Raw genomic sequence first — 24,111 nt, 5'->3', positions numbered from 1 at the left:
GGCAAGAGGCCAACGAGATGAAGCAGAAATTAAGGGAAAGAATTCCGTCGTTACGGGCCACATGGAATCAATAAGGTATCTCTCTTACTGATACATAGAACGTCATTCGATTTGTATAAAGATATCAGGTTCGCACACGCGATGGTTACAGCTAATTTCATGGTTTGCGAATCATCGTACGTTCTATTAGTAACGATGCTTTTACCACCCACGTTGTCCGTTTGAGGATCAGACCGATGCCACATACCACCGAGCTTTATTATGTAAACTTTGCTATTATTTAACACACGACGCAACGTGTTCGCTTCTTTATAGAAAATCTCTAATGGAAAATAAATTTAGACTCCCGCTGACCGTTTACGTGTTTAACTGGAGGAAAGCTTCCGGTTGTGTCGCTACCAGAACTATACATATATCTACTCTGACGTTTTCCGTAATTTCATTTTCAAACGATGAAAAGATAAAATTTAAATACCGCATTGCTTCTAATTTAAGTAGGATTTTAAATACTCTCATAAATACTACAACAAAGTTTCCAACTTTCAGAAATTCTCAAATGGCCCCAAAGTTGAAATGCCACTGAAATTATATAGTTACAATTATGGATAATGCAATTGTAAAAATTACAAAATTACCGTATTCGCAGTTTCGTGTAACAGCTGATAAAGACTACCCTGTTAGAACGAGTAAAAATGGAACAGATGACATTACCAAGGAGAAGGTATTCATTTTTCGCGATGATGGATCCAGCAGGAGGGGCGGCATCCGCATACTTCTCTAACGAGTCGGCTTATGAGCACGAACTCTTGCCAAGGGGACGCGGATTTTCAGAACTTGGCACCGTCACATAATTGCTTTTGCACGCTTGAAAACCCGTTGTCACTGCCTACCGAGCATTGACAAGACGAACATCACCCACGATGACGAGGATGATGATGATGATGAGGAGGATGATGATGGTGATGGTGACGATGCGCTCGTGCCTAAAATATTTTTAATGAGATAAATTTCGTTGGCCCGTAACAATCAGGCTCAGCTGAATGAAAATCGGACACATACAAATGTTTCTCGCATTCCTGTGACATTCAAAACGATGATCTTGTCCTCATCAACCTGTCGCGGTTGATTGATCGTCTCGCATTATTTATAGAGCTGGCGTAAACATTTTTTACAGGAACGATGAAACTTTACCCGGTACAATCCATTTTTGTTACTTCAGTATTTTGTATATGTACATGTAAAAATACTAAATTCTTATCATTATAGAATGTAGAAGAAAAGATGAATAGACTAATGAAATGTATGGTGTTGCTACAAGCGCTCTTAGAATTCTTATGGAATTAGCTGGAGGTGTAAGAAACAAGTCAAGTAAGAAGAAAGAAAAAAAAAAAAATGAAAAGGAAACGTTTAGAAATAAAAATATCTAAATTCCCTTCGCGTGATTCGTTGATGAATCGTTCGGAAAGAGTACGAGGACTTGTTATATTTCCACCGGTACACTAAGCCAGGTATATACGTTGATGTTGTAATAGTTCTGAACGTGTGGGTGTAGGATCTAAGAACAGCAACCCGGTATGAAAATTGCACATGGATATTACTCGACGTTGTTCCATCGCCCAAGAATTATAACCATTTGCGTGAAGATAGACAAATTTATATGACACTCGGTCAGTTCTGAATAATTGCCCTTCCGAGCCACTTTGGATGCACTTATGTTAATACAATCATTACCATTGAAAACGTTTTAATGCATCCTCTGGCAAGACAAATAACAGGCAATTTTTCTTTTTCCAACTTACCTCGACTCTCTTAACGTTTCATGAATGAACACTTTCTCTCCGTTTATGCAATTTTCTAATATACAAAGGATGCCCCTAGATGAACAAATAAATGAAATGGAATTTTGTTATTTAAAGAAATCTTAACATAACTATATGGTATTGATAATTCATAATTTACTCATACCCTCGTGTTTGCACTGGAGATATCGGTACCTTAGTTTGTTCTTTCATTTAGAATTATCCTTTGAAGTATCTTAAATTGTTACGGTTTTGATAAGAAAACTGAAAAAAAAAAAAGCTCAAGTTAGCCAGCAAATATGTTGAATGCAATCTAGTATGATTTAACGTCGGCCTTCCGTTTCGCGGAAGATCTACTTATAACATATTTCATTTTTCGTCGCGTCGCTCTATTTTTGCGCCCACCAGTTTTCTAGCTGCTTTACCAGACGTGGACGATGTCTTTATACCGGGGTGGAAAAGCTTCGGTACCTCAGGTGTCCGTCGTCCGCCGTGCGAGATATCAGTCAGCATGGTAAGTGTCGCGGTCATGGTTTCACGGTGAGACCTTTTCATTTTTACATCTCCGTGTTCGCGTTCCATCGAAGCCGCTCGTGTGATTGATTAGTGAGATGAATTTGAATCGCAGTGACCTGGAAAAGAAAAAAAAAAATTAGTTTTCTTTCAATTTTTCATTTTATTCGCCTTTAAATCCAACTTTTTCAATTGACCGTAATCTGTGATGAAACGTTTCAAAGTTCAATAAATATTTTATTATTACCCTTCACATTTCCATCCTGCTGTAAGATTGATCGTTTGCAGGAGGAAGACGAGCAAAAGATGGCCGTGATGCGAAAAGCATTTCAAATGTTCGATACCACCAAGAGCGGCCTGATCGACACCCTGAAAATATCAACGATATTGAACACGATGGGTCAGTTGTTCGACGATGCTGATCTGAATGCTATAATAGCGGAGAACGATCCGGAAGGGACCGGAAAAGTGAACTTCGATCAATTCTGCAGGATCGCTGGTCGATTCCTGGAAGAGGAGGACGCTGAAGCGATGCAAGAGGAATTGAAAGAAGCTTTTCGTTTATACGATCGCGAAGGAAATGGATACATTACGACGGCTACCTTGAAGGAGATTCTTGCTGCTCTCGATGACAAACTTACTAGCGCGGATCTTGATGGTATAATAGCTGAAATTGATACCGATGGATCCGGCACGGTTGACTTCGATGGTGTGTAATGTTTCGATTGTTACAAGGGGATCGCATGACTTTCGCCATCCTGATTAGATTTCTCTTCTATTTTTCTTTTCTGTGACGATAGAGTGATGGATGTAACTTTCTTTGTTTCAGAATTCATGGAGATGATGACTGGAGAGTGATGACGTTCTGAAAGCAAAGGACAGTCTATGTTAAAATTATTAATTCGGCGTTCTTTTTGATCCTAGTGTCTTCAAATTTGTTTAATAAAACTATGACTTAAAGGCAATGAACCTGTTCGACTTAATCCTATGATCTTATGGTTATAAGGTGTGTACATTGTGGAGACCAGATTTTATAATAAACATTTGCTCTTTAAAGCAATTTATTCATTATGATACATCAATAAATCGATTTTTTTGTTTTTTTTTGTTACATTAATGTTACATCATTTTGCGCACTAAGTCCGTCGTAAATGCGTACGGCTTCTTGCGATGCCGCGCGCTTCGCCAATAGGAACTGGATTTACTGAGTGATGTCGTTGGTGGGTTGTCCAGCGTGGTAGACGAGAACGTCCTTGACGAAGATGTTGGGAACGCTGAGAGCACCGGCGGTCAGAGGTCTGTCCAACGGGAAACCAAGGGGTTTGCCGTCAAGAGAGATGGCACCACCGATTATTTCGGAGATTGGTTTGTTCTGGAAGTATTCGGTGACAGTTTGGTCCTGAACGGTTTGCGGTTGAGCGTAGACACCCTGGAAACCACCGGCGTGTTGTTGTCCGCTAGCGACGATTCCAGTTCCTTGGATTCCACCTTGTACTTGAGATGCCCAGGATTGAACACCGCCGATTCCTTGGGCTCCTTCCATACCGTATGCGATTTTCACAGCCTGGACTCCTTGGACTCCAGCACCAGACAATCCTGATACTCCTTGGAGACCAACATTCATGCCTTGGATTCCTTGACCACCTTGGAGAGGTACACCATATTGGACACCTTGACCACCTCGTACCCTATGTGAACCACCTGTTACGCTTTGTTGATCTCCTTGTTGGTTATGATGACCTTGTACGCTGTGTTGACCTCCTTCGCTATGTCGACCAATTGGTACGTTTGGCAGAGCACCTACGACAACTTCGGGACCTTGTCCAACCTGTTGTGCACCTTGTAAACCTTGGGCACCAGTTGAGAAACCGGATCCCCAGGTCATGCGTTGTTGTCTGAAGTGGCCTTGGGTTTGACCCAGGTATTGTTGTTGCATTTGCGGTTGGATCTGTCCAGAGACTAACTGTCCAGATAATCCTAATCCTTGAGTGGATGCTGCTGCGCCGCCACTTACTCCGGCAACATTCTTGATCCAGGTCATGTCTTGTCCTTCGCCGACTGGGTTCTGGATCTGGGTGTAGGGATACTGTCCGTGGTATTTGGTGTAGACATTAGCGTAGTGGGTCCTTACGGCTGTAAAAAAGAAGGGTATTGTACAACGTGTATCTAAGACCATTTTATCGTCGTTGATAAAGTACCTTCAATTTGTTGTTGAGCGTTGACCAAGTTTTCGTTGAAGACTTCCACGTTCTGTTGGATTCCACCGGTCACTTGAGAGAGGCTCTGTTGTTTCAGTTGTTGGTATTGTTCAGGGTTGACGATCTGGAATTGTTGTTCTTGGAAGGTCAGAGCTTGGTCTGGGATGACTGGACCGAACGGAACGTTAAGTGGGCCGGAGCTGGTGATCACAACGACGAATTGCATAGGGAAACCTTGTTGTTGTCCCTTGGGGAGACTCAACCTAGCAGGGAAGCTGAAGATCTGGTGTGGCTGTAATCATAGATATCGTTATGAATTTCTAATCTTTTATAATTTTAAAGAATCGGGGTAATTCATTAACCTCAGTAACGTAGAATGGCTCTTGAGAGCGGATAGCATCGTTGACACCTTGTTGGATCTGGGATACTGATGGCCAGTCGGCGCTCTGTCCTGGAGCTTGTTGAGAGTTCCTAATGATGATGTTCTGGCCGGGGTGGACTGTAAAGTATACACCGAATATTATGAGACAATCATTCGTAAGTAAATCATACTTGTTTAGAAGCAAAATATTGAAACATACGGTTGTGGTAGAATTGGTCGAGTTCGACGAAGAGATGCCTTTTCTGGGAGATGCTGATTGGGCGACCCTTGTAGTCGTGTTTCGGTCCAAGGTAGACACGGACAACTGCGTTGGGGATTTGTTGTTCGCTGTGAACGATGACTTGGTATTGGAAGGGATGATGGTCCAACCTCTTGAGGTGTGCCTTGACGTGTTGTTGTACATTTTCTTGTTGTTGTTGCATGGTTTGGTCAGGTCGTTGAACGGTAACGGCGTCGAGGTCGATGAAGTAGTTGGTGAAGAGGGTGATCAGTTGGCTAACATCAACGTTCTGGATGGTAACACCGGGGAGGATAAGGTCGTTGGATTGGTAAGGAGGCAGAGATTGTTGGTATTGTTTGTAGAGTCTCATAACTTTCTTGTACAGTTGGTAGAAGGCTGGGTCGTGAACAGCGGTTTGTCCAAGTTCAAGAGCAGATGGAGTGTAGTCCCATACGTTTTCGACTTCAGGGGCATTGCCAAGAAGTTTGCGAGCTACAGCTTGGAAACTTCCGTAGTACCTGTTTGAAAATAATGAAGTATTAGACATGTACTCATATTAATTAAACGCCAGCTCGTATTCTTTCAGAGAAGACTAACCTTGGGTTGACGCTTCTGCCGCAACCTTCGATCAGGTCACCAAGGATGTTCATACCCTGGGGTTGGTAAAGAGAAAGGAAGATGCCTTGTGGGGTGATAACATGGCCAGAGTCGATGGCTTCCATCAATCTTTGTTCCAAAGTCATGACAGACTTGATCAGATTGTACTTTTGTGGTTTGAGTTGAAGATTGTCTGGGCGGCCTGGGAATTCAAGTCCGTTGAGGTTGCGGAGATGAGGTTGGTAGAGAGCTTTTACATTGGTCCAGTCAGTGTATGGGATGGGGCCAAGTCCGTTGGAGAGACGGTTAAGTTCGTAATGTGCCAAGAGTTGTTGGTGGAGGTACAAGAATTGGGCTCCATGGCCGATGGTGTTTTGTTGGTCCTGTGCTCCTTGTTGTAAGTATTTTCCTACAATCTGTTGTTGGTACTGTTCTTGACCCAAGGGCTGTTGTTGCTGTTGTTGTTGTTGCTGTTGTTGTTGTTCTTCCTAATATTTATAAATAAATATTGATCACATTAATTCGTAAACTTTTTAACAAATCTTCCATGAAAATATTTTCAGCTATTTTTTTTTCTTTTTAGATACTTACACTATCCAAAATGTAGGAAGCAAGGTTGACATAGTTGTAGTATGAAGCAAGACCAACATCCTGGGTGAAGTAAGAAAGCTGTTGTTCATCGTGAGACAAAGTTGCAGAGCAGTTGACTGGGATCAGGATGTTTTGGATGTTCTGTTGAATTGCTTGTTGATAGCCAACGTCTTGAGCATCCTGGATAATTCTAGCGTCCAAGTGGTATTGGGGCAAGATTTCGTAAGTTGGAGGAAGGATAACACCCTGTGTGTCTTTACGGGTCAGGACAGCAGCAGCAACAGCCTATTCGTACGAGTATAAATTTAAGTATACAGTATGTATAAAAGTTAAGAGATAGAACATTTTCAAGCTCAACTGATATATTAATAAATTTCTGTTTATGTAGCTTTTATACCTTGACGAATTGTCCTTCGTTGACACGAACACGAGCCCACGCAGCAGTCTTCAGGAAGGTAGGGTAGTCCTTGGCACCTAACAAGATCCTGTACAGGAGGGCAACTTCTTTGCGCAGTTGGCTGATGGAGTTGCTGTACACGGTACCCTTAGGTTGAACCAGGCCAGCTCTTACAACACCAGCATAGTATTTCACTATGATGGGATTGTCGTAATAATGAGCATTGCTTTCAATCTCATATGTTTCGCCAAGGTTCTGAAGCTGTGGGTTTGGTATGTCTTGTGTGATCTTTTGCAGGAGTTGGATGCAATCTTGTTGTTTTTTTAGGAGCTCCTGGTCAGCTGTAACGAATATAAATGTGTGTTTAATACCAAGACATTGTGGCAGAGTCATAGAATGTTGTATCGTATTAAATTCTATGGACTGAATAAGTAAAGAAGAAAACAAGTAACTCAAGTTGAAATTTAAACTTTAAATTATAGCAATATAGTTTAAGTTTTCAATGGAAACAGAAACATAATAATGATACTGAACAAGGTAATAATTATAGCACTCTTGCCAAATGTTTCAGAGTATGAAAATTTTATAGGTAGAAGTTTGAAGTGTTAACTTACCAGCACGTTGTTTGCTGCTGTCACAGGCTGCAAAAGCCACAAGAGCTAACAGGACAAATAAGTACCTCATTGTATAGATCAAATAATACAATGTGATACTTACTGAATGTTCGAGCAGGCTTTTATACTAAAATCCTATCGAAGAAAACGTTTATCGGCGACCTGCCGACCCACCTCCCTCAAGATTTCGCGGCCTACCCGCGATATCCTTTGCTATTTCGAATGTGTTCGACGCATCCGATCGAAGGTTAACCGATGATGATACGTATCATCGTCAATAGATTCTGTATCAGGTTGTTGTACCAAAAATTCGACACCTCTTATCCGGCCATATACTTCATAAGATACTTTGCAAATTTTCTTCTCCATTTCTTACAGAGTAGTACCGTTTCAACTGTATTCATTCTAAATCTTCATTATTCATTAAACTTAAGGGAAAATGGTACCTGAAAGAAGAGATAGAGATTAAAATCGACACTATCAGTTGCTGAGGTAAAAATTTTTAATCAAAGTAAAAATATATATTCAATTATATTCTTATTATAATTTCAATATGCTTTATTGTTAAAACAATACGAGGTAAACTTAATTTTATTTTTTTTTCTCGATATTCCATGTAAGGTATTCTCCTGAAAATATTAAACATAGGTATTTGAATATTTAACGAATAACAATTTGAAAAAAAAAATATTGATCGTGAAATTTTTATCAGAAAGCATATATTGAATTTTAATATTTCGCAATTAAATTATCGAAATATTTTTCAACATTTTCGCACACTTACAAAGAGGGCACAAAATATTGAAGGTCATCGGTATCTTCACGCGCGGGATAATATAAGATAATAAGTCTTGAACTCTCAGGTGACTATATGCGCAAGGGTTATCACTTTGTTTACCTCTTAAATGTTTCGACAGTATTTTTTACATCCCTGGGGGGTAGAAAGAAAAAACAATGAAAACTTATTATCAATAAACAATTTTTCCAATAATAAACATGCAGGGAGATAAGATTCAATTGTTTTCATTTTGTTTCTTCGTAAAAGACTTTCGCTAATTTAAATTGCAGTGGATGCAATTAACAATCAAAATTATTGACTTTTATAATCTATAGCAAACTATGCAATAATACAATTTTTTTTCATTTGACTTTTAACATTTCTCAAGTGTTAATAAGCAAAAGTTTCATAATATTTTTGCAGTAATATCGTTTAATAAATTTTTCTTTTTAACGATAAGTAATTTTTTGTAATTTTTTTGTGTACACGATGGCGTGTTGCTTGCTACGAATAATTGCATATAAAAACAAGAAAAAACGAATCTCGCAAAAGTATGATAACATAAAAAAGCAAAAATATACTTTGGTTTCAGATAATAGCAGCATAATCAATTGTAACTTTTTTTCTTATTTTACCCTGTATCATTGCTATCTTTTTATTTTAATATGTTGATGCAATAGTACGCCTTTAATTTTGTAATATTTAAACAAATTTCAGAACAAAATTTTTCAAATACAAGAGTTATATTTTAAACATTTATACCTGTATTCTTCAAATAATTTCTCCTCCCCTTCTTCTAAGTTTGAACTTTATCATATATGTCTCTGTTCTAATGTTATATCTTGATTATAATCTTTGATAACAAATTTTTTACTTGATCCTTAAAAGTTAGATAACTGATGCTTGAAACTGGTGTGAAACACCGATATATTGAAGTACTATCGATTTCTACGATTTTCAGGTATATCGAGCGCAATGGATAATTTAAATGTAGGCGCTACGGATCCATGATATTCATTCCACAAATAGAATTATTTTCTATTTAGATTGCTGTTTCTTCGACGAAATATTTGATTCGAAATTAGATTATCTTTCGATCCTATGCTCCTAATCAAATTATCTCTTTCATTTTCTCAGCCGATTTTTTACATTTACACGTGCACGTGTATATGTTTTATATATATATATACTGTCATTTGAAGTACTGAACGTAACCTTGAAAAGCCCACCCTCGAAGCACAAGTTCAATCGTAGCGGGTGAAGCAACACATTTTTTTATCTATATACAAGGATTTAGGGAGATCATACAGTGACTTCCAATCGTATAGATCATAATCTGTGATAAAATGTCGTCGTAAGAGATTGAGAAATTACGAAGAAGTGACGTTTTGTTGCTGGTGCCGTGGTAAGGTGCGAGTATAGGTTAGGGAAGGGTACCGAAGATTTCGTTAGAAAACGACAAAGATGCCCTTAAAAAATTAGGCGGTGAATGCCGCTGTTACGTGCGATAAGTATATCATTCAAATCAGCATGGTGCAACGTCCAGTCGCGCCCAGGCGCAACGTCAGAATTCTGTTGATCGGCGATCGTGGAGTCGGTAAGACTTCTCTGATACTATCGTTAGTAAGCGAAGAATACGCGGAAGATGTGCCCTGCAAAGCAGAAGAGATCACAATACCGGCTGATGTCACCCCGGAGCAGGTTCCTACCCACATTGTTGATTATTCGGGTACATAAGAATGATGTTTGCATAATGCTTTTTTAAAAAACATTTAATGGGTTTCATGGTTTCATTCATCATGTTTGATTTTCAGCTGCAGAGCAAACTGAAGACCAATTAAGCGATGAAATTCAAAAAGCACATGTAATTTGCGTTGTATATTCTGTGGTGGACGAGGATACATTGGATAGAGCAGCTACTTATTGGTTACCATTAATCAGACGATGTTCATCCAACAATCGTTGCCCGGTGGTCCTTGTAGGAAACAAGATTGATCTTGTTGATTATTCGACCATTGAGGTTCGGTGTAACAATGAAGCTTGTAACATTTCATTTGTTTACTCATATTTGTAGATTTTTTTTCTATTTTTAGGCTGTATATCCTATAATGAAAGAATTCACTGAAATTGAAAGCTGTATCGAGGTAAATGTTATAATTATGTTAGTACATTTAAAATAGTTTCTAATTTATGTCTTATTGGTTTTAGTGTTCTGCCAAAACATTACAAAATGTTTCAGAAACATTTTATTATGCACAAAAAGCTGTTTTGCATCCTACCACACCATTATACAATTATGATACCCAAGAGGTAGGACTTACTAAAAGTATGTTTAATTATAAAGATTTAAGTATAGTTTACTAATATAATACAATGTTTAGCTTACAGAAGAATGTAAAGTTGCGCTTCAGAGAATTTTTAAAGTAAGCATATAAATTTGTACATTCTTCTTGTGCTCGCATATCTTATAATTATTCATGCGTTGCATTATTTCGTATAGATATGTGATTTGGATAATGATGGTTTGCTAAATGATATGGAACTAAATGCATTTCAACAATGGTGCTTCAACACTCCGTTACAACCACAGGTTTTGGAGGATGTGAAAGCTGTATTATCAAAAAATATCCAAGATGGCATTTGTAACGGATGCGTTACCATGAAAGGTATCTTGCATTGAATAATGCATAAAAACTAGTACAGGAATATGTCTTTGTTGTTCGCAGGTTTTATGTATTTACAATGTTTATTTATACAACGGGGAAGAAATGAAACAACTTGGGCTGTGTTGAGAAAATTCGGTTATGATAATGAGTTACAAATGTCTAAAGAATATATAAATCCACCGTTAGTATAGAAACAATAAGAGATATTTGAAATATATATATTTTATGTATATTTTACATATTCTTATTGTGTATTCTTATTACGTAGACTAAAGGTTCCTGTTGGTTGTACAACTGAATTATCACACAAAGGTCAAGAATTTTTAACGTTGTTATTTATGCAACACGATCGTGATCGGGATGGTGCTCTTTCACCTTCTGAACTGGAGTCATTGTTTTCACGATGTTTAACCGCACCCTGGGGTGATGAGTATAAATATACTGTACCAACTAATGAAAAGGTACATTTTTCGTTATTATTGCTTGATTGTTTCATCGATTTGCTTTTGTTATTGCTTTGTTCAATAGGGATGGATCACATTTCAAGGGTACATGTGTCAGTGGGCATTATTAACTTTGACTAATGTACGAAAAACTCTAGAATATATGGCGTATTTGGGGTACAACATGTATAATAACGAATGTCAAACAAACGCAATCGTGGTTACTCGTGAAAAGAAGTTGGATTTGGCAAAGAAACAATCAAGCAGGAATGTTTATAGTTGTCATGTGATCGGCCCGAAAAGTAGTGGAAAAACAACATTATGTAGAACATTTGTAGATCCAAAACTTGAGGTGCGTATATTTTTGTACGTACATATAATACATTACAAATAAGTTTTTAAAATATTGCATTATTGCAGAAATTAACCGATGAAATGGTGCCGTCGAATTCGCATGTAACCGTGAATACGGTACATGTGTATGGCCAAGAGAAGACAATAATTCTGCGGGACATAAATATACTTAATGTTCAAGATGCTTTAACTCCAGCACAAATTCAATGTGATGCGGCGGCTCTTGTTTATGATGCTAGTAATCCTAAATCATTTGAATACATCGCACGAATTTATATTGTAAGGATTTTGTTACATTCTCAAAGAAATTGTATCCTGAAGCATACGATACAACTTCATAATGAAATTAATTTTCTTCCATTCTCAGAAATATTTTGCAGACAGTAAAATTCCTGTTCTCATAATAGCAAATAAGAGTGATCTGTCTGAAGTAAAACAAGAGTATTTGCTGCAACCAGTAAGTTTTTGCAATAAGTACAAATTGATGCCGCCACAACCGTATAGCATCTCCCGTACAGTACGACGTGAAATCTTCGTTAAATTAGCAACAATGGCAGCTTTTCCGTAAGTATAATTCTTTAAAACATTCTTTATTGATAGATATAATTTATACAACTATTACAACGCCCCAAAAATGTTATTATTTTATGAAACAATCAAATTTACTTATCACAGAAGAAGAGAAAATATCTCAACGTAAATAGTCTCAAAGTTGTGTTGCATTTTGTTTGTTGCTGTCAAACGTTTTTATTTCATATTCTCTATAGTTTTTAAGAAAAGATGCCCTTTAAATTGAATTATTATTAGACACTAACAAAAAGATTTCATGTTTAGCCGCTTTCAAGGAGCATGGGTATTATTTTACAGAGACAGGTTGGTCTGAATTTTTGCAACAACGTAAGCATTGTAAGCTTGAGCAAATCGTGAATCACATTTCTTTTGTTTTATTCATACTTCACTGCACGTATACACCAGATATACAGTCGTCAAATGTGCTAGGCGATTTGCTCAGAAGATGCCGCATGATTAAGACTATTATAACAAGGTCTAAATCTTTTCAGTCCTTTGAGGCGTATGGTCCACATGTTGCTTGTCAAACCCTCACCCACTCAATGGTGGAGTTCTTTTACAAGGTTTTTGTTCGTATTATAAGTTTCTGTTAATTTCACGGCGTGCTCACGACTTACAATATGAAATGTTACAAATATTGTCTTTTTTTTTTCTTTCTGCATGAGCATGAAATACGAATGGGTTTTGAATTTTTGTCGTGACTTTTTATATTCTATACATGTTTTAGAAAAACATTTCACACATTCGTTTCTTTTTATATTATGTGTGTGATATTTTTGTGAAATTGAAATATTTAAAAGAACTAGCTATAAATTCATTATAGGGTTGTGTGTCATGTTAGTTAATTACACTATGATATGTGTGTATACACGAGTTTTCTCATAACCGGAGAATTAATATAATTTTTTCTCGGTCCCTATGAAAATTAATTCTTGACGTTACAGACATATAAATCAGTTTGGGCTAATGCAAGGGGATTCAATCGTCTGGTGGAAGGCTGGTCTTGGAATTGCAGTCGCTACTGTTGCCGGTTTTGTGGTGATGCGTGTATTAAATACAGAGAAAAGATAGTCTACCATATTTCTTTTCATGCACATTTAACTGCCTCTTTTGGTGAAGTATAAAACCGTCTTTGGAAAACGCGTTAAGTTAATAAACTATGTTCTTAAATCATTAATTTCTTATATATCCTTGACTACTTCATAAGGAAAAAAAATGTTTATGCACTTTTTAATTTTTACGTGTGCTATAATGTTAAGTAACGTTTCTAATTGTTCTTAAACAATGATAATATTATATATCATTAGAAGTTAACTTTTGCTTTCTAATATTAGCAATTAAAATATTAGTAATTTATGTTCTACATTCTTATCATACTTGAAAAGGAATTAGAATACGTGTCAATGTTGCACAATAATACATATCAGTCTTGCACAATGCTTCTATACACAGTTTTTAACATCTCTATATATTATAGGTTACTAAAAACTGTACTAAGTATAATGCAGAAATTATTTTTTGCTATAGATTATTAACAAATTGTTAGTTAAGAAAAGGGAATTAGGTTCTTGTTACTTTTATTATTACTTTAGATACATAATCCAGGTCTGCCTTGTGTTGTACACAGAAATCAATTTATTCCTATTCCAATTCCATACATATACAGATTATAACATTTATATAATAGGTACATGCAGGTTATACTTAACATAATCTTGTTTCAGAATTTTTTTATACTATAAAATAATTTGAATAATACTCTTCCTAAATTTCTCTAAAATTCAAATGCTAACCCCTTTTTAAGAAACATATATATTTAAATTAAATCTGAAATTTAAAAAAAGTAATTTCATTAGTTTGCAACATTTAATTAGATAAGATTCAACTTAATCATTTAAAACTTACGATTGGAAGCTTTGCATTGACGAAGAGCTTCATTGAAACCATCGCATAATGTAAGATCTGACTGGTTCTGAGCGCACTCCAAGAATTGTTTAACCTCCCATGCACAAGCACTGCCAGCAGGTGCAGAAGCTGGTGCAGCTTGTGCAGGGGCTGCAGCAGGTGCAACAGCTTCGTTAGAACCTCCGCTGAACAGCCCGGTTACAGCATGTCCGATGGTATGACCAACAGCAGAACCAATGGCTACACCTCCAGCGGTAGCGGCCATTTGTCCCATGAGGGATGGTTGTTGAGGTTGGGCCATCATGGGTGTTGTCGCAGGAGCAGGTGCTGGAACTGGAGCACGAGCGACAGGAGCGGGCCTAGCTCTAAAAAAGAATAAGTTTAAAAAATAAGTTTATACTTTTCTTGACCACGTTTTTAACAATTTAACGTCATATAATTATACAAGTATTTATGCGCAATATACAGAAAATGAAATGTACGATTTGGAGGAAAGACACTTACGCCCTTGGAGCTGGAGCACGTCCTCGTCGAGGCATGTTTTATGATTTTTAGCACAAAGGATTTCGTGTAATCGCTTAAACGTCCAAACTCTCAGAACTTTCTTGTGATACTGCAATAGAGACTCTGAAACCCTCCGATAAGTTACGCAACGTCATCGAACTGCGCAAACTCTAAAACAATCCATGAACCTTCTAGAAAGCAGACAAGAAATAAATTGCTTCGTATAGAAGAGACAGACTTCAGTTTGTATCGAAATTGATGAATATTTAAAGAAATAATGCGTTAATACAATTAAATATTGATCATTTTCATCTATGATTCCCTTATATGCTCTTATTATAATTAGTAATGCAATTTATTATTCAGAATCTACCTCACCTTATATAATATGCAACTCATAATGTTGGCTGCAATGTTAGATGGATTGTAATTAAATAGACGTGTATATTTTTGTTTTTACAAGAAGATTACAACTGCACAAAGCATTATTGCACGATTTTGTGCAAAACATTCTGTTTATAGCGCATTAATTGAAATATGTATGAATATACAATATATATACCTATATAGATATATAAAATATGAAATCAGATCTATGATTAGTACTAACAAAGAAAATGTATATGTAAAAATAATTGTTAAATTTAGTATTTAATGACTCTTCAGAATGTGGTATAGAATTAATCAATCGTTCGTTGTTTTTTTTTTATTTCCCACTTGAGGAGCTCAAAGGGGTTGTAAGGACCCCTTATCATTTTCACATCGCATCCTGCTGTACCGACTGAATTGGCATTGTATCATAGCGTCCTTGGTGGTGGGAATTAAAATTAAAAACTTTTATTTTAAATACATTTAGATTAGGTTAGGTTAAAAATAATCAAGGACTTTACTTTATATATTACAAAATATACATATTATTTCATACGAAAAACACGCTAAGCATTTTCCGTAAGTTTTGCTATTCGTTGTCTCAGTCTTCTTAATACTTTCATGTCGGATATTGAGATTTCAGTTTTCTCACAAAACAGGATCAAGCAGTCTGCGGCTTCCAGTGCTTTCGATGGGGAAATTTCAGCGTCCGTAAGATCATCATTTTCTATTTCTGTAACGAATAAAATAACTAAATATATTTTGTCTATATCGTAGTAAGTTACCGCATTTAGCTCTATTTTAAATACAAAATTTATATTAACATACCGATCTTTACATTGTCGCCATACTGTACAATTTGAATAATGTCTTCGTCGGTTAGATTCTTTGAATCAGCCTGAATCCATTCATTAACCTCGTCTAATGCAATATTTTCAAGATTTCGGATCTGTTTAGAAATTTGGTGAATGGATTCGGACGTAATCTGTTCAGAATTGTCTGCCGGATCAACAGGCAGGTTTAACAGATTCTTCCAACAGTTAGAAATATTTTTCTCGGTTATCTCGTCCCAAGCTTGACTGATCAATTGAACAGCATGCTTTATATTAAACGATTTTATTGCGTCATCGTAATTCTCCCCAAGTTCTTGAGCGTTCAGTATAAACGTTAACAATTTTGCTTTATATCTATTTTTGATTGCCTCGATAATGCCTTGATCTAACGGTTGAACAAGTGACGTAACATTTGCAGGTAAAAATACGGCTTTAATTCCGTCAATGGTTAAAGGATTTGTCGATGAATGTAACTTCGTGTCATCGAAGAGTAAAATCGCTTTCTCTGATAATCCTTTGGATCTCAAAAAATTACTAACATTTGGCACGAAATTGTCCTTGAACCATGTTTCAAAAATAGCCGCGTTCATCACGGCATTTGGATGGTTGGTATAATTCACGGGCAGCAGACGCGGTGCTAAGTTTTTTAAGGAACGCGGTTTTTGATATTTACCGATTACTAACAGCGGCATTTTCATCGAACCCGTTGCGTTACAACACGCCATTACACTTATTTTATCTTTAATTTTTCTGTTATCCGAAGTCAGATATTCCGTTTTAAGTCCTAAGCTTTCGTTCGGCGTCATTTTAAAATATAGATCAGTCTCCTTTGCGTTAAATATTTGATGGGGTGTTAATTTCTCGTCCTCTACTAATTGCAGTAATTGAGTCTTAAAGTTCGCAACTACATCGGTGTCTACGGATAATTGTTCGTCGAATGTATTTAATAAACGTATCCCATTTCTCTTTTTCCAGGTACGAAACCATCCGTCGCTCGCCTTGAAGGTTTCCATACCCCCGAAACGTTGAAAAAATTCTTGCGCTTTCGCTGACAAAATGAATTTCCAAGAGTACACATTTCAGAAAACGCAAGGTATATTTTTAATTATTTTAATTGAAAAATTTGTATTTCCAATACCTTTCACTCGATTAACGCTAATTGTTTTCTTCAGCCTTCTTTCACGATGAAACCAAATTGTCAGCGCTTCGTTCACCTTCTCCACGGGGGACGGTCGTATACGTTTGAATTCCGACGGTGAACTGCTATACTTTTCTAATTTTTTCCTATCTCGAACCCATTTTCTCACTGTGCTCTCGTCCACGTTGTATCGTATAGCTATATCGTTCGTAGAAACACCTGCGTCCTTTTCTTTCACTACTTCAAGCTTTTGCTGCAGCGTCAAAGTTGCGTACGCTTTACGTTTCGTAGGGCTTGTACCGCTGGTGCTCGGCTGGTTCGATCCCATTTTCGAGGCACGCGATGATGTATTTTCCGCAAAGGTTCGAAAGAAACTACGGAGGATGTTCGGTAATTTCCTGCGCTCGGGGCTCTGGAGGTGGGTCTTCCCCGAGTAGCGGGGAATTATCGAGCGTCACCGGCATGCGTGCTTTGTTTGCGATCCTTTGTGTACGTGCCAGTTGAATACAACACAGGTACACGTTCGTTGTCTACATAGCTAACAGAGTGGGTGCACATGTGTGGGTGAGCAATGCGTGTGAGCAGGGGGCGTTCCTAACAGAAAGAATTACATGGCAGGGAATTATTGAGCCAGCACCGTTGAATGCAGTGGCATCACGAACTCAATATGTATAATTGAAGAATGAGATGGTCGTATTCTGAACGTTTAGGGTGTTTAACATAATCCAAAACATTTTAGGTGAGCTTCCATTGCAATACATTGACCAATTCTCTTAATTACCACAGAATCGGTCACTAACTGTACTACATACTTTGGCTGCTAACTGATTTTGCAACTTCAGATTCGCTATGTGCAAGAATTCTTTTGTGAGTATGTTACATTACTTCCTTTTTATGATGTATACCTGTTACTAAAGTACCTTTTCCATTAGGAATGTATAATTGAAAGAGCTGGAATCATTGTTATCTTTCTATGAAGAAGAGCTACCTCCGTTATCATTTTGTGCTCCTGTTACTGAAGAAGTAATTGTTACCAGTAATATGTACAGGGAGAGGAAGTCGTCATACCTCTTCTGATTTTCTGTATTCTCAATCCAAAGAGGTGATTTTCGCTGAAAATATTTAGAAGTCATTTGATGTCGTAATTTAATGATCTTTTTATTAAATACTATTTAATTAGATACTTTAAAGATTTTATTTATTAGGTATTAAAAGAAACAGAGAATAATTTTGGATACTTTTACATTATAATTTTATTTTAAATTTATTATATTTTAATACTAGATGGTATCGTTAGATTTTGATTTATTAAGATTATCTTCATCTTCTTCTTTTGACGATGACGATGCAAAATGATCCCGTCTGTAAATAAAATATAGTAAATTTCAACTTAATTACTTAAATTTTCAATGAAATTATCTTACATTTCAATCGGCGATTCAATTGGCTTGCTTCTAAAACTTTCCACTAACTTTTGTTTTGCTTCGCTTTCTTTCATAGTCTCTTTCATGATTAAATTATATATTTGTTTAGTATTTAATCTGCCTGATTGACTAGCAGCGGTTTTCTCAATGGAATTTTTTAATGATTCAAATATATTCTCATTTGCCTCTTGTTTTCCGATTGCGTTATTCTTTGCTATCCCTAGTTGCAATGTTTTCGTACCTGCAAGAAATTATAATAGCTTGATATTAATTTTTTTTTTCTCCTAACTGAAGATATAACAGTCATTTATAAAGTATCATATTTTTTATACCAGCCAGATCAGGATTTTTTTTCATTTCAATTGGTGGTATATCTTCAAAGTTGTATCGTGGATTCCTTAATTTAATTCCAGGTTCATCCAAAATTGAGTCTGGCAACCTTTCTACATTGTTAAATGTAACAGAAATACCGTCGTGTTCTCCCCATTCACTGGTTACAAGGAACGGTCTCTCAGATGTTAAATTATTTTCCAGGCTTTCGTTTTGCAAGGATATTTCATTCACGGGCCTCCGAATTAGTCTACTGGAAACGTTGAAGGGTAAGCGAATCGATGATTGCAGCCAATCATTTCTAGACAAGATACACATTTCATCAGGAAGGTAATTCATTTTTTTTTTTTTTTTTAACAATTATAATAAAAAGGTATCACTTACAAACACCTAGCGTGTAACAGTCCAAAAATAATGAATAATGTAGCTACCAGAGCTATCAAATAAATAAACATTTTTAATATGTTTATAAGCAGTATGATGCTTCAGTGAATCATTTTGTCAATTGACTACAGCTTTCGACAAACGACAGTCGATCCAGCCTTCTAAGATTTATTATAGTAATTTGAACAAAAGCAGTATGATTTTAAACACATTGATAAATTAATTTACTTGTTTCATTTACTAAAAAATTCAATTGAAATTCATCTAATGCCCTACAACTATTCATAAGTGAATAAACTCTTTTGAGATGGTTTATGCAGTAATATATCATTTTCAATTTTTCTTCATACTACCAGGCATACTAGAAGATATGGTGTTGCATTATTTTATGTTCCAAGCAAAATGATATTATTAGTTTTAAATTTTATCAGTTTGTCTGGTATTCACTGGTAAAACGAATACTAGAATTCAATATCTTTTCAATGTTATTAAAAGTAACTTTTAAAAGTATTTTCTACCTTGTACAACAATCGTATGTTCTTTTGTACAGTCTTAATTCTATATATATTTTTTTTTATATATTTTAGGAAATGTTCTTTTATTGCACGCGTATAAAACTATTTGCAACGTATTTATATTATTTGTTCCAGATAACCACTCAATTACATTTTATTCAGCAGATATATTTATATCTGATGCTTGGTATTGGTGTTCAATAAACATGTATATTTTTGATAAGAATTTCATTTAAAGGATGTAGCATTAATAATACTAAAAATACTATTCACGGTGTAATAAGATATTTATAAATGATACACGTTTAGTTTGAAACATGTTTATTTAAACATTGAATTGTAACAAAAAAAGACAGCAATACCCAACATCAGATATAAGTTGGCATTAAATGTCTGATCCATTTTTATGTATGTACAGAAGAGTATCCAAAGGAAAATAAACAAGTATCAAAACTAGATCACAAAACGTGTATACAAAAGTTTACATTTAATGATTAACAAATCTGATGCATCGCACAGATTATTGTTATTCGCTTTATCAAACGATTTATATATGCATATTTATATAGGTATGTATACGTGTGTATATGTATATTATGTATAAATGCTATGGATTGCTCTTGAATATTTTATATTATCCTATAAAAGAGCAATACAAATTTGCAGGTGACGTTTTTCCTCTTGCTCGGTTCTCTTTTTTTTTTTGTACAGAAAAAAACGTAACATCTAAAGAAATATTGATTCCTTCAACATTTGAATACTCAAAAACTCAGAAAATTATAAATACATATTTTTCAATATTTCAACATTTATAAACCAATAATATCATATAAATTGAACCTTTTCCTTACAACCCATAGACAAAAGCAACAGAAATTACTTGAACTTATAATAATAAGCACTTAATTTTTAGAAAGCTAAACCTTTAAAATACGTAATATAACGTTTTAGTTTAGTCTTTGATTCTAGAAGACTGAAAGACATCTATTAATAAAAGAAAATAATAGTCACCGTTCTGTTCACATTCATAAAATAACCATATGCAAAACGAATCGGATTATACTCTAAGGTAAACTGTTATCGCTTAATTACTTTTTCTTTCCTCATACAAAAATGTTCATCGAGTATAATTAGATTTAATCGATAATCTATTGAATTTATTTTTCCATCGTATCTAATATCATTTTTAATAAGACTGACCAGAATTGTAAGGACGGCAAAATGCAAAAGAAACCACACTTGCTAGAAACTGTTTCATTAGTTATATTTAAAGTACAGATTTATAACGATTAGTTTCGAATTTTAAGAGATTTCGAAGTGCGAATACAATAAATCTGTGCTTTAACTATAACGTATGCATTCTTTGTTTCTCTAGTTTATAAAGTACTTACATTTTTTAGTCAGCTTATTAAAAGATTCTTTTAAGCTAAAATGCATTAAGACAAATATAATAAATGTTTGGTGTACAGCTTTTGTAATGTCGTATTATATATATATATAAGTTTCTTTTTAGTTTCTACAATGAAATCTGCTCTTTTCTATTCAATGTGTATTTTAGTGAACGTGTTGCATTCGTAGTACACGATAGATAGTGTACCTGTAGCTGACACGGTTTATTTTCGTGCAGAAAATTCAATACAATTAGACGATTTTTGATTTCTTTTTTCTCCAATGTATTTCATAAACCTGCCGCGTAACTGCACTCCCGTCATCGAACTACACCTCACATAAAATACCCGAATGTATCAAATATATATACATACATATTTATGTATGTATGTACATATATATATTATCTTTTTGATAAATGTCTCTTACGACAGTATCATTTTTCCATGGAATGATACTTAAACACAAAGAATGCAGTACTGAATTATCAATAGAGGTTAATCATCTAAATCATTAACATGAAGAACTTCTCTATGAGTTAATCCAGCAGCCGATAATGTTAAAATTTCTCTACACGGATATAGAACTCTCTTCGGATAACTTGTTGTTATTTCAAAACTCACTGGGGAATCCGGTTGACTAAATATCCAATGATAAACATCCTTAAAAAAAGAGATAGAAGTAATTCATTACATAGTTGAGGTTTAATAAATGCAGGATACGAATAATATATACCTCTGTCGTGTCAGACATTAAGAAACGTCTCTTCATCGTCCTTTCGCCGAGTTTAATTTGAAGATGGCATGCATTAGAATTCGTAGGCTCTGGTTCGAGTGGTACTTTATGAATTGTAAGTTCTTTTTCGCGACGAATACGCTGAATTTCCAATTCTTGTGCATTTAATTGTTCCTTTTCTCTAGCTTCTTGTTCTTCTCGCGCTCTTCGCTCTTCCTCTCTTCTGCGATCCTTTTCTTGATCCGCGCGTAACGATTCTTCGTAGGCTTGATCTTGTTGTTCACGCAAAGATTGTGCGGCACTACGTTCCGCTCTATGTTGAAACAAATAACAGGAATTAACTCGAAACTCTCATTTAGAAACACCTATTAATTCTCTTACCTTTCTTGGCGAGCTTGTATTAAATTAATTTCGTTGTGTTCTATGATAGTTTGCAGACGAGATATTAAATCAGTGGGAGATGGCGTGCCTTCCATCCTACGGTATAAATAAATAAAACATTAATATTAACGTTAAATGAGTATTATAAAATAAAAATACACGAATTCACGTACCGGCCAACTATTGTCATTCTGTTATCTTTCAGAACAATAATGGCCAGGAAAGGATAAGAACCAGATTTAAGAGCTTCTGCCACTTTGTATCCTTCGCCTGATTGCACGTTACATGCCCAAAACAATGTATGCACATTTATGTACCGAACAACTTCTACATTACCTAATGTGTTCCTGTAAATGAAAATACATATGTGCTTATTCCTTTGTATAAAATTATATATTACAAATATGGAAATGCTTGCAAGATTACCTGCACCATTGATCAATATTCTGAGCTTCATCTTTATGCAAGTATACCAATAGAAATCTTAGTTCTTGCTTTGCATCAGAAAGAGCTTGACTATATGAACCTTGATAAAAAACAGGATGACTACTACCGTAACGTTCTTCATAAGATTGAATGAAATTGATTACATCTTCCACTGGATCAGCAGATACTTAAAATATGATTAATACATTAATATTTTTTTAAAAATTCTTCTGTATAATTGATCAGAAGAACAGTAAAAATTTACCAGGTCTAACATTTCTCCTAAATATTGAAAGAAGTAATTGTAGGATACGGATTACTCTTTCATAACATAATGAAAAGATATACCACAGGTAACTACCACTACCGCTAGAACTTCCAGCATAATGAAAATATATTCTAGAATTGCTGTCGTCTACAACTTGTGGTGGTCTTGACCTTGAGTCCTGCGCATACATTGACGGTCTTCCCTCATACAGATTTAATTGTTCCTAAATAAATAAAAAAGAAAAGGTAAAATTTTTTTGATCAAAAATCAAAATCATTTAGTTTTATTATAAATAATTAATTAGACAAAGAAACATGAAAATATGAATACATATTTTTACAGATATTATATAAACAATGAAAAACAACATATACTGGTCTTCAAGGATTCCTTGGGTATTTGTAACATATTATTGATACTTTAATTGCACGATCGATCAACATATTCTGAAGAAATATTGTTTCAGTTTTTCCAAAACAAATACATTTATGGATCCATTTCAGGGAAGGTTTAAAAAATAGAGAGGAAAAAAGATCTACCTGAACAGCTACTTCTAAATTCCAGTTATGCCTTTGCAAAACATCCCTGCAGATTGACAGGTCTTCTATACCGGTCAAATCCTAAAATGATCAGAATGACATTATAATTTGAACCAACAGACATGGCAGTGAAATATTATGAAACAATGATTCTCACCTGGAACTGGAGGATTTTTTCAGTCTGTTCACTGCTAAATTCGTTCAACGCGAAATCTGCCATATCAACGTATTTTGTCAGCAAAAGACTAGATAAACTTTCGATGATCGTTTAGTCACTCAGTCCTAAAGAATAATTCTAAATTCATCAGCTGATACAAAAGCCTGGCACTCGAACAAAATTACGATCAAACTGCACAAGCATTTGGAGCGTGATATAAAGAAGCGGTTTTTGGTTTATGGACCTCGCTTCATTATCATCGCGACACGTTTTCTCTCGTTACTCTGTTCTATACTCAATGTTTTCGATATCATGACTTTTTACGATAATTTACAATTTCAAGGTTCTATTTCATGCGGTACGATTTTAAGTGACGTCAGCTGCATGCATTGGTGAAACGCAGTGAAACGATAGTCAACAGTCATTCTGTATTGCCATTGGTGGAACGTTACTTTTTCGGGTAACTAATAATCTATAAAATTAATTGGTTAACATACAATTTATGTAAAAACAGACAACAAATGATTGTATAAAGTATGTAGAAGTGGATCTTCAATTTATTGAAGTACATGAAGTAAATGGAATAAATATCAAAATGTATTCTCAGCCTATAATTTCTGAACCTTTTACCTTTGAACAGTGACTAGAGATTAAAAAGACTGGACGTGCCTTTGTTGTTGAGCATCATTTTG

The 24,111-nt window shown here is 35.4% G+C and overlaps 6 protein-coding genes and 2 long non-coding RNA genes across 14 annotated transcripts; 3 read left to right on the top strand and 5 right to left on the bottom strand.

Annotated features, from left to right (window-relative positions):
- Nucleotides 1-1,439: 1,439 nt before the first annotated feature.
- On the bottom strand, nucleotides 1,440-2,352 carry LOC143305994 (uncharacterized). 2 transcript variants are annotated; one of them, XR_013063247.1, is made up of 4 exons: nucleotides 2,225-2,352; nucleotides 1,966-2,063; nucleotides 1,800-1,874; nucleotides 1,440-1,712 (listed from the first exon to the last, which is right to left on the bottom strand). It is a non-coding gene; the product is annotated as an uncharacterized LOC143305994 (long non-coding RNA). The 2 variants fall into 2 exon arrangements; XR_013063246.1 differs by having other exon boundaries at nucleotides 2,205-2,342.
- Nucleotides 2,178-3,277, top strand: TpnC25D (Troponin C at 25D). Its single transcript, XM_034319306.2, has 3 exons — nucleotides 2,178-2,313; nucleotides 2,601-3,021; nucleotides 3,142-3,277. Exons 1-3 carry the CDS (start codon nucleotides 2,311-2,313, stop codon nucleotides 3,168-3,170), a joined length of 453 nt encoding a protein of 150 aa, XP_034175197.2. The 5' UTR covers nucleotides 2,178-2,310; the 3' UTR covers nucleotides 3,171-3,277.
- Nucleotides 3,278-3,351: 74 nt separating this feature from the next.
- Nucleotides 3,352-7,467, bottom strand: Hex110 (hexamerin 110). The gene is made up of 8 exons (XM_034319252.2): nucleotides 7,312-7,467; nucleotides 6,698-7,038; nucleotides 6,301-6,585; nucleotides 5,710-6,197; nucleotides 5,092-5,630; nucleotides 4,873-5,009; nucleotides 4,511-4,802; nucleotides 3,352-4,445 (listed from the first exon to the last, which is right to left on the bottom strand). Exons 1-8 carry the CDS (start codon nucleotides 7,379-7,381, stop codon nucleotides 3,514-3,516), a joined length of 3,084 nt encoding a protein of 1,027 aa, XP_034175143.2. The 5' UTR covers nucleotides 7,382-7,467; the 3' UTR covers nucleotides 3,352-3,513.
- Nucleotides 7,468-9,241: 1,774 nt separating this feature from the next.
- On the top strand, nucleotides 9,242-13,295 carry Miro (mitochondrial Rho GTPase). 6 transcript variants are annotated; one of them, XM_034319262.2, is made up of 14 exons: nucleotides 9,243-9,818; nucleotides 9,904-10,109; nucleotides 10,183-10,233; nucleotides 10,298-10,399; nucleotides 10,471-10,512; nucleotides 10,590-10,755; nucleotides 10,816-10,936; nucleotides 11,024-11,216; nucleotides 11,284-11,550; nucleotides 11,619-11,831; nucleotides 11,920-12,116; nucleotides 12,387-12,425; nucleotides 12,614-12,691; nucleotides 13,067-13,295. In XM_034319262.2, the coding sequence occupies exons 1-14, from the start codon at nucleotides 9,620-9,622 to the stop codon at nucleotides 13,191-13,193; spliced, it is 2,001 nt and encodes a 666-aa protein (XP_034175153.1). In that variant the 5' UTR covers nucleotides 9,243-9,619; the 3' UTR covers nucleotides 13,194-13,295. The 6 variants fall into 6 exon arrangements, with proteins under 6 accessions (XP_034175154.1, XP_034175153.1, XP_034175155.1 ...); XM_076691534.1 differs by having other exon boundaries at nucleotides 9,245-9,818; nucleotides 12,614-12,685; XM_034319263.2 differs by lacking the exon at nucleotides 12,387-12,425 and having other exon boundaries at nucleotides 9,242-9,818.
- LOC117601917 (coiled-coil-helix-coiled-coil-helix domain-containing protein 2-like) lies at nucleotides 13,067-14,710 on the bottom strand. The gene is made up of 3 exons (XM_034319279.2): nucleotides 14,532-14,710; nucleotides 14,028-14,392; nucleotides 13,067-13,949 (listed from the first exon to the last, which is right to left on the bottom strand). The coding sequence occupies exons 1-3, from the start codon at nucleotides 14,564-14,566 to the stop codon at nucleotides 13,939-13,941; spliced, it is 411 nt and encodes a 136-aa protein (XP_034175170.1). The 5' UTR covers nucleotides 14,567-14,710; the 3' UTR covers nucleotides 13,067-13,938.
- A 1,998-nt stretch (nucleotides 14,711-16,708) lies between these two features.
- Nucleotides 16,709-23,268, top strand: LOC117601918 (uncharacterized). The gene is made up of 7 exons (XR_004580832.2): nucleotides 16,709-16,826; nucleotides 16,906-16,988; nucleotides 17,658-17,738; nucleotides 17,804-17,973; nucleotides 18,709-18,955; nucleotides 22,235-22,968; nucleotides 23,066-23,268. It is a non-coding gene; the product is annotated as an uncharacterized LOC117601918 (long non-coding RNA).
- On the bottom strand, nucleotides 17,804-20,058 carry LOC117601915 (uncharacterized). The gene is made up of 4 exons (XM_034319277.2): nucleotides 19,010-20,058; nucleotides 18,628-18,926; nucleotides 18,296-18,536; nucleotides 17,804-18,233 (listed from the first exon to the last, which is right to left on the bottom strand). Exons 1-4 carry the CDS (start codon nucleotides 19,078-19,080, stop codon nucleotides 18,152-18,154), a joined length of 693 nt encoding a protein of 230 aa, XP_034175168.2. The 5' UTR covers nucleotides 19,081-20,058; the 3' UTR covers nucleotides 17,804-18,151.
- Faf2 (Fas-associated factor 2) lies at nucleotides 21,225-23,560 on the bottom strand. The gene is made up of 8 exons (XM_034319275.2): nucleotides 23,420-23,560; nucleotides 23,263-23,343; nucleotides 22,721-22,946; nucleotides 22,456-22,642; nucleotides 22,203-22,376; nucleotides 22,030-22,125; nucleotides 21,649-21,961; nucleotides 21,225-21,575 (listed from the first exon to the last, which is right to left on the bottom strand). The coding sequence occupies exons 1-8, from the start codon at nucleotides 23,480-23,482 to the stop codon at nucleotides 21,411-21,413; spliced, it is 1,305 nt and encodes a 434-aa protein (XP_034175166.1). The 5' UTR covers nucleotides 23,483-23,560; the 3' UTR covers nucleotides 21,225-21,410.
- Between the last annotated feature and the right edge of the window lie 551 nt (nucleotides 23,561-24,111).

This window comes from Osmia lignaria, chromosome 13 (genome assembly GCF_051020975.1).
Source record: "Osmia lignaria lignaria isolate PbOS001 chromosome 13, iyOsmLign1, whole genome shotgun sequence".
Lineage (NCBI taxonomy): Eukaryota > Metazoa > Arthropoda > Insecta > Hymenoptera > Megachilidae > Osmia > Osmia lignaria.
This window is presented reverse-complemented; position numbering and strand designations above follow the sequence as displayed.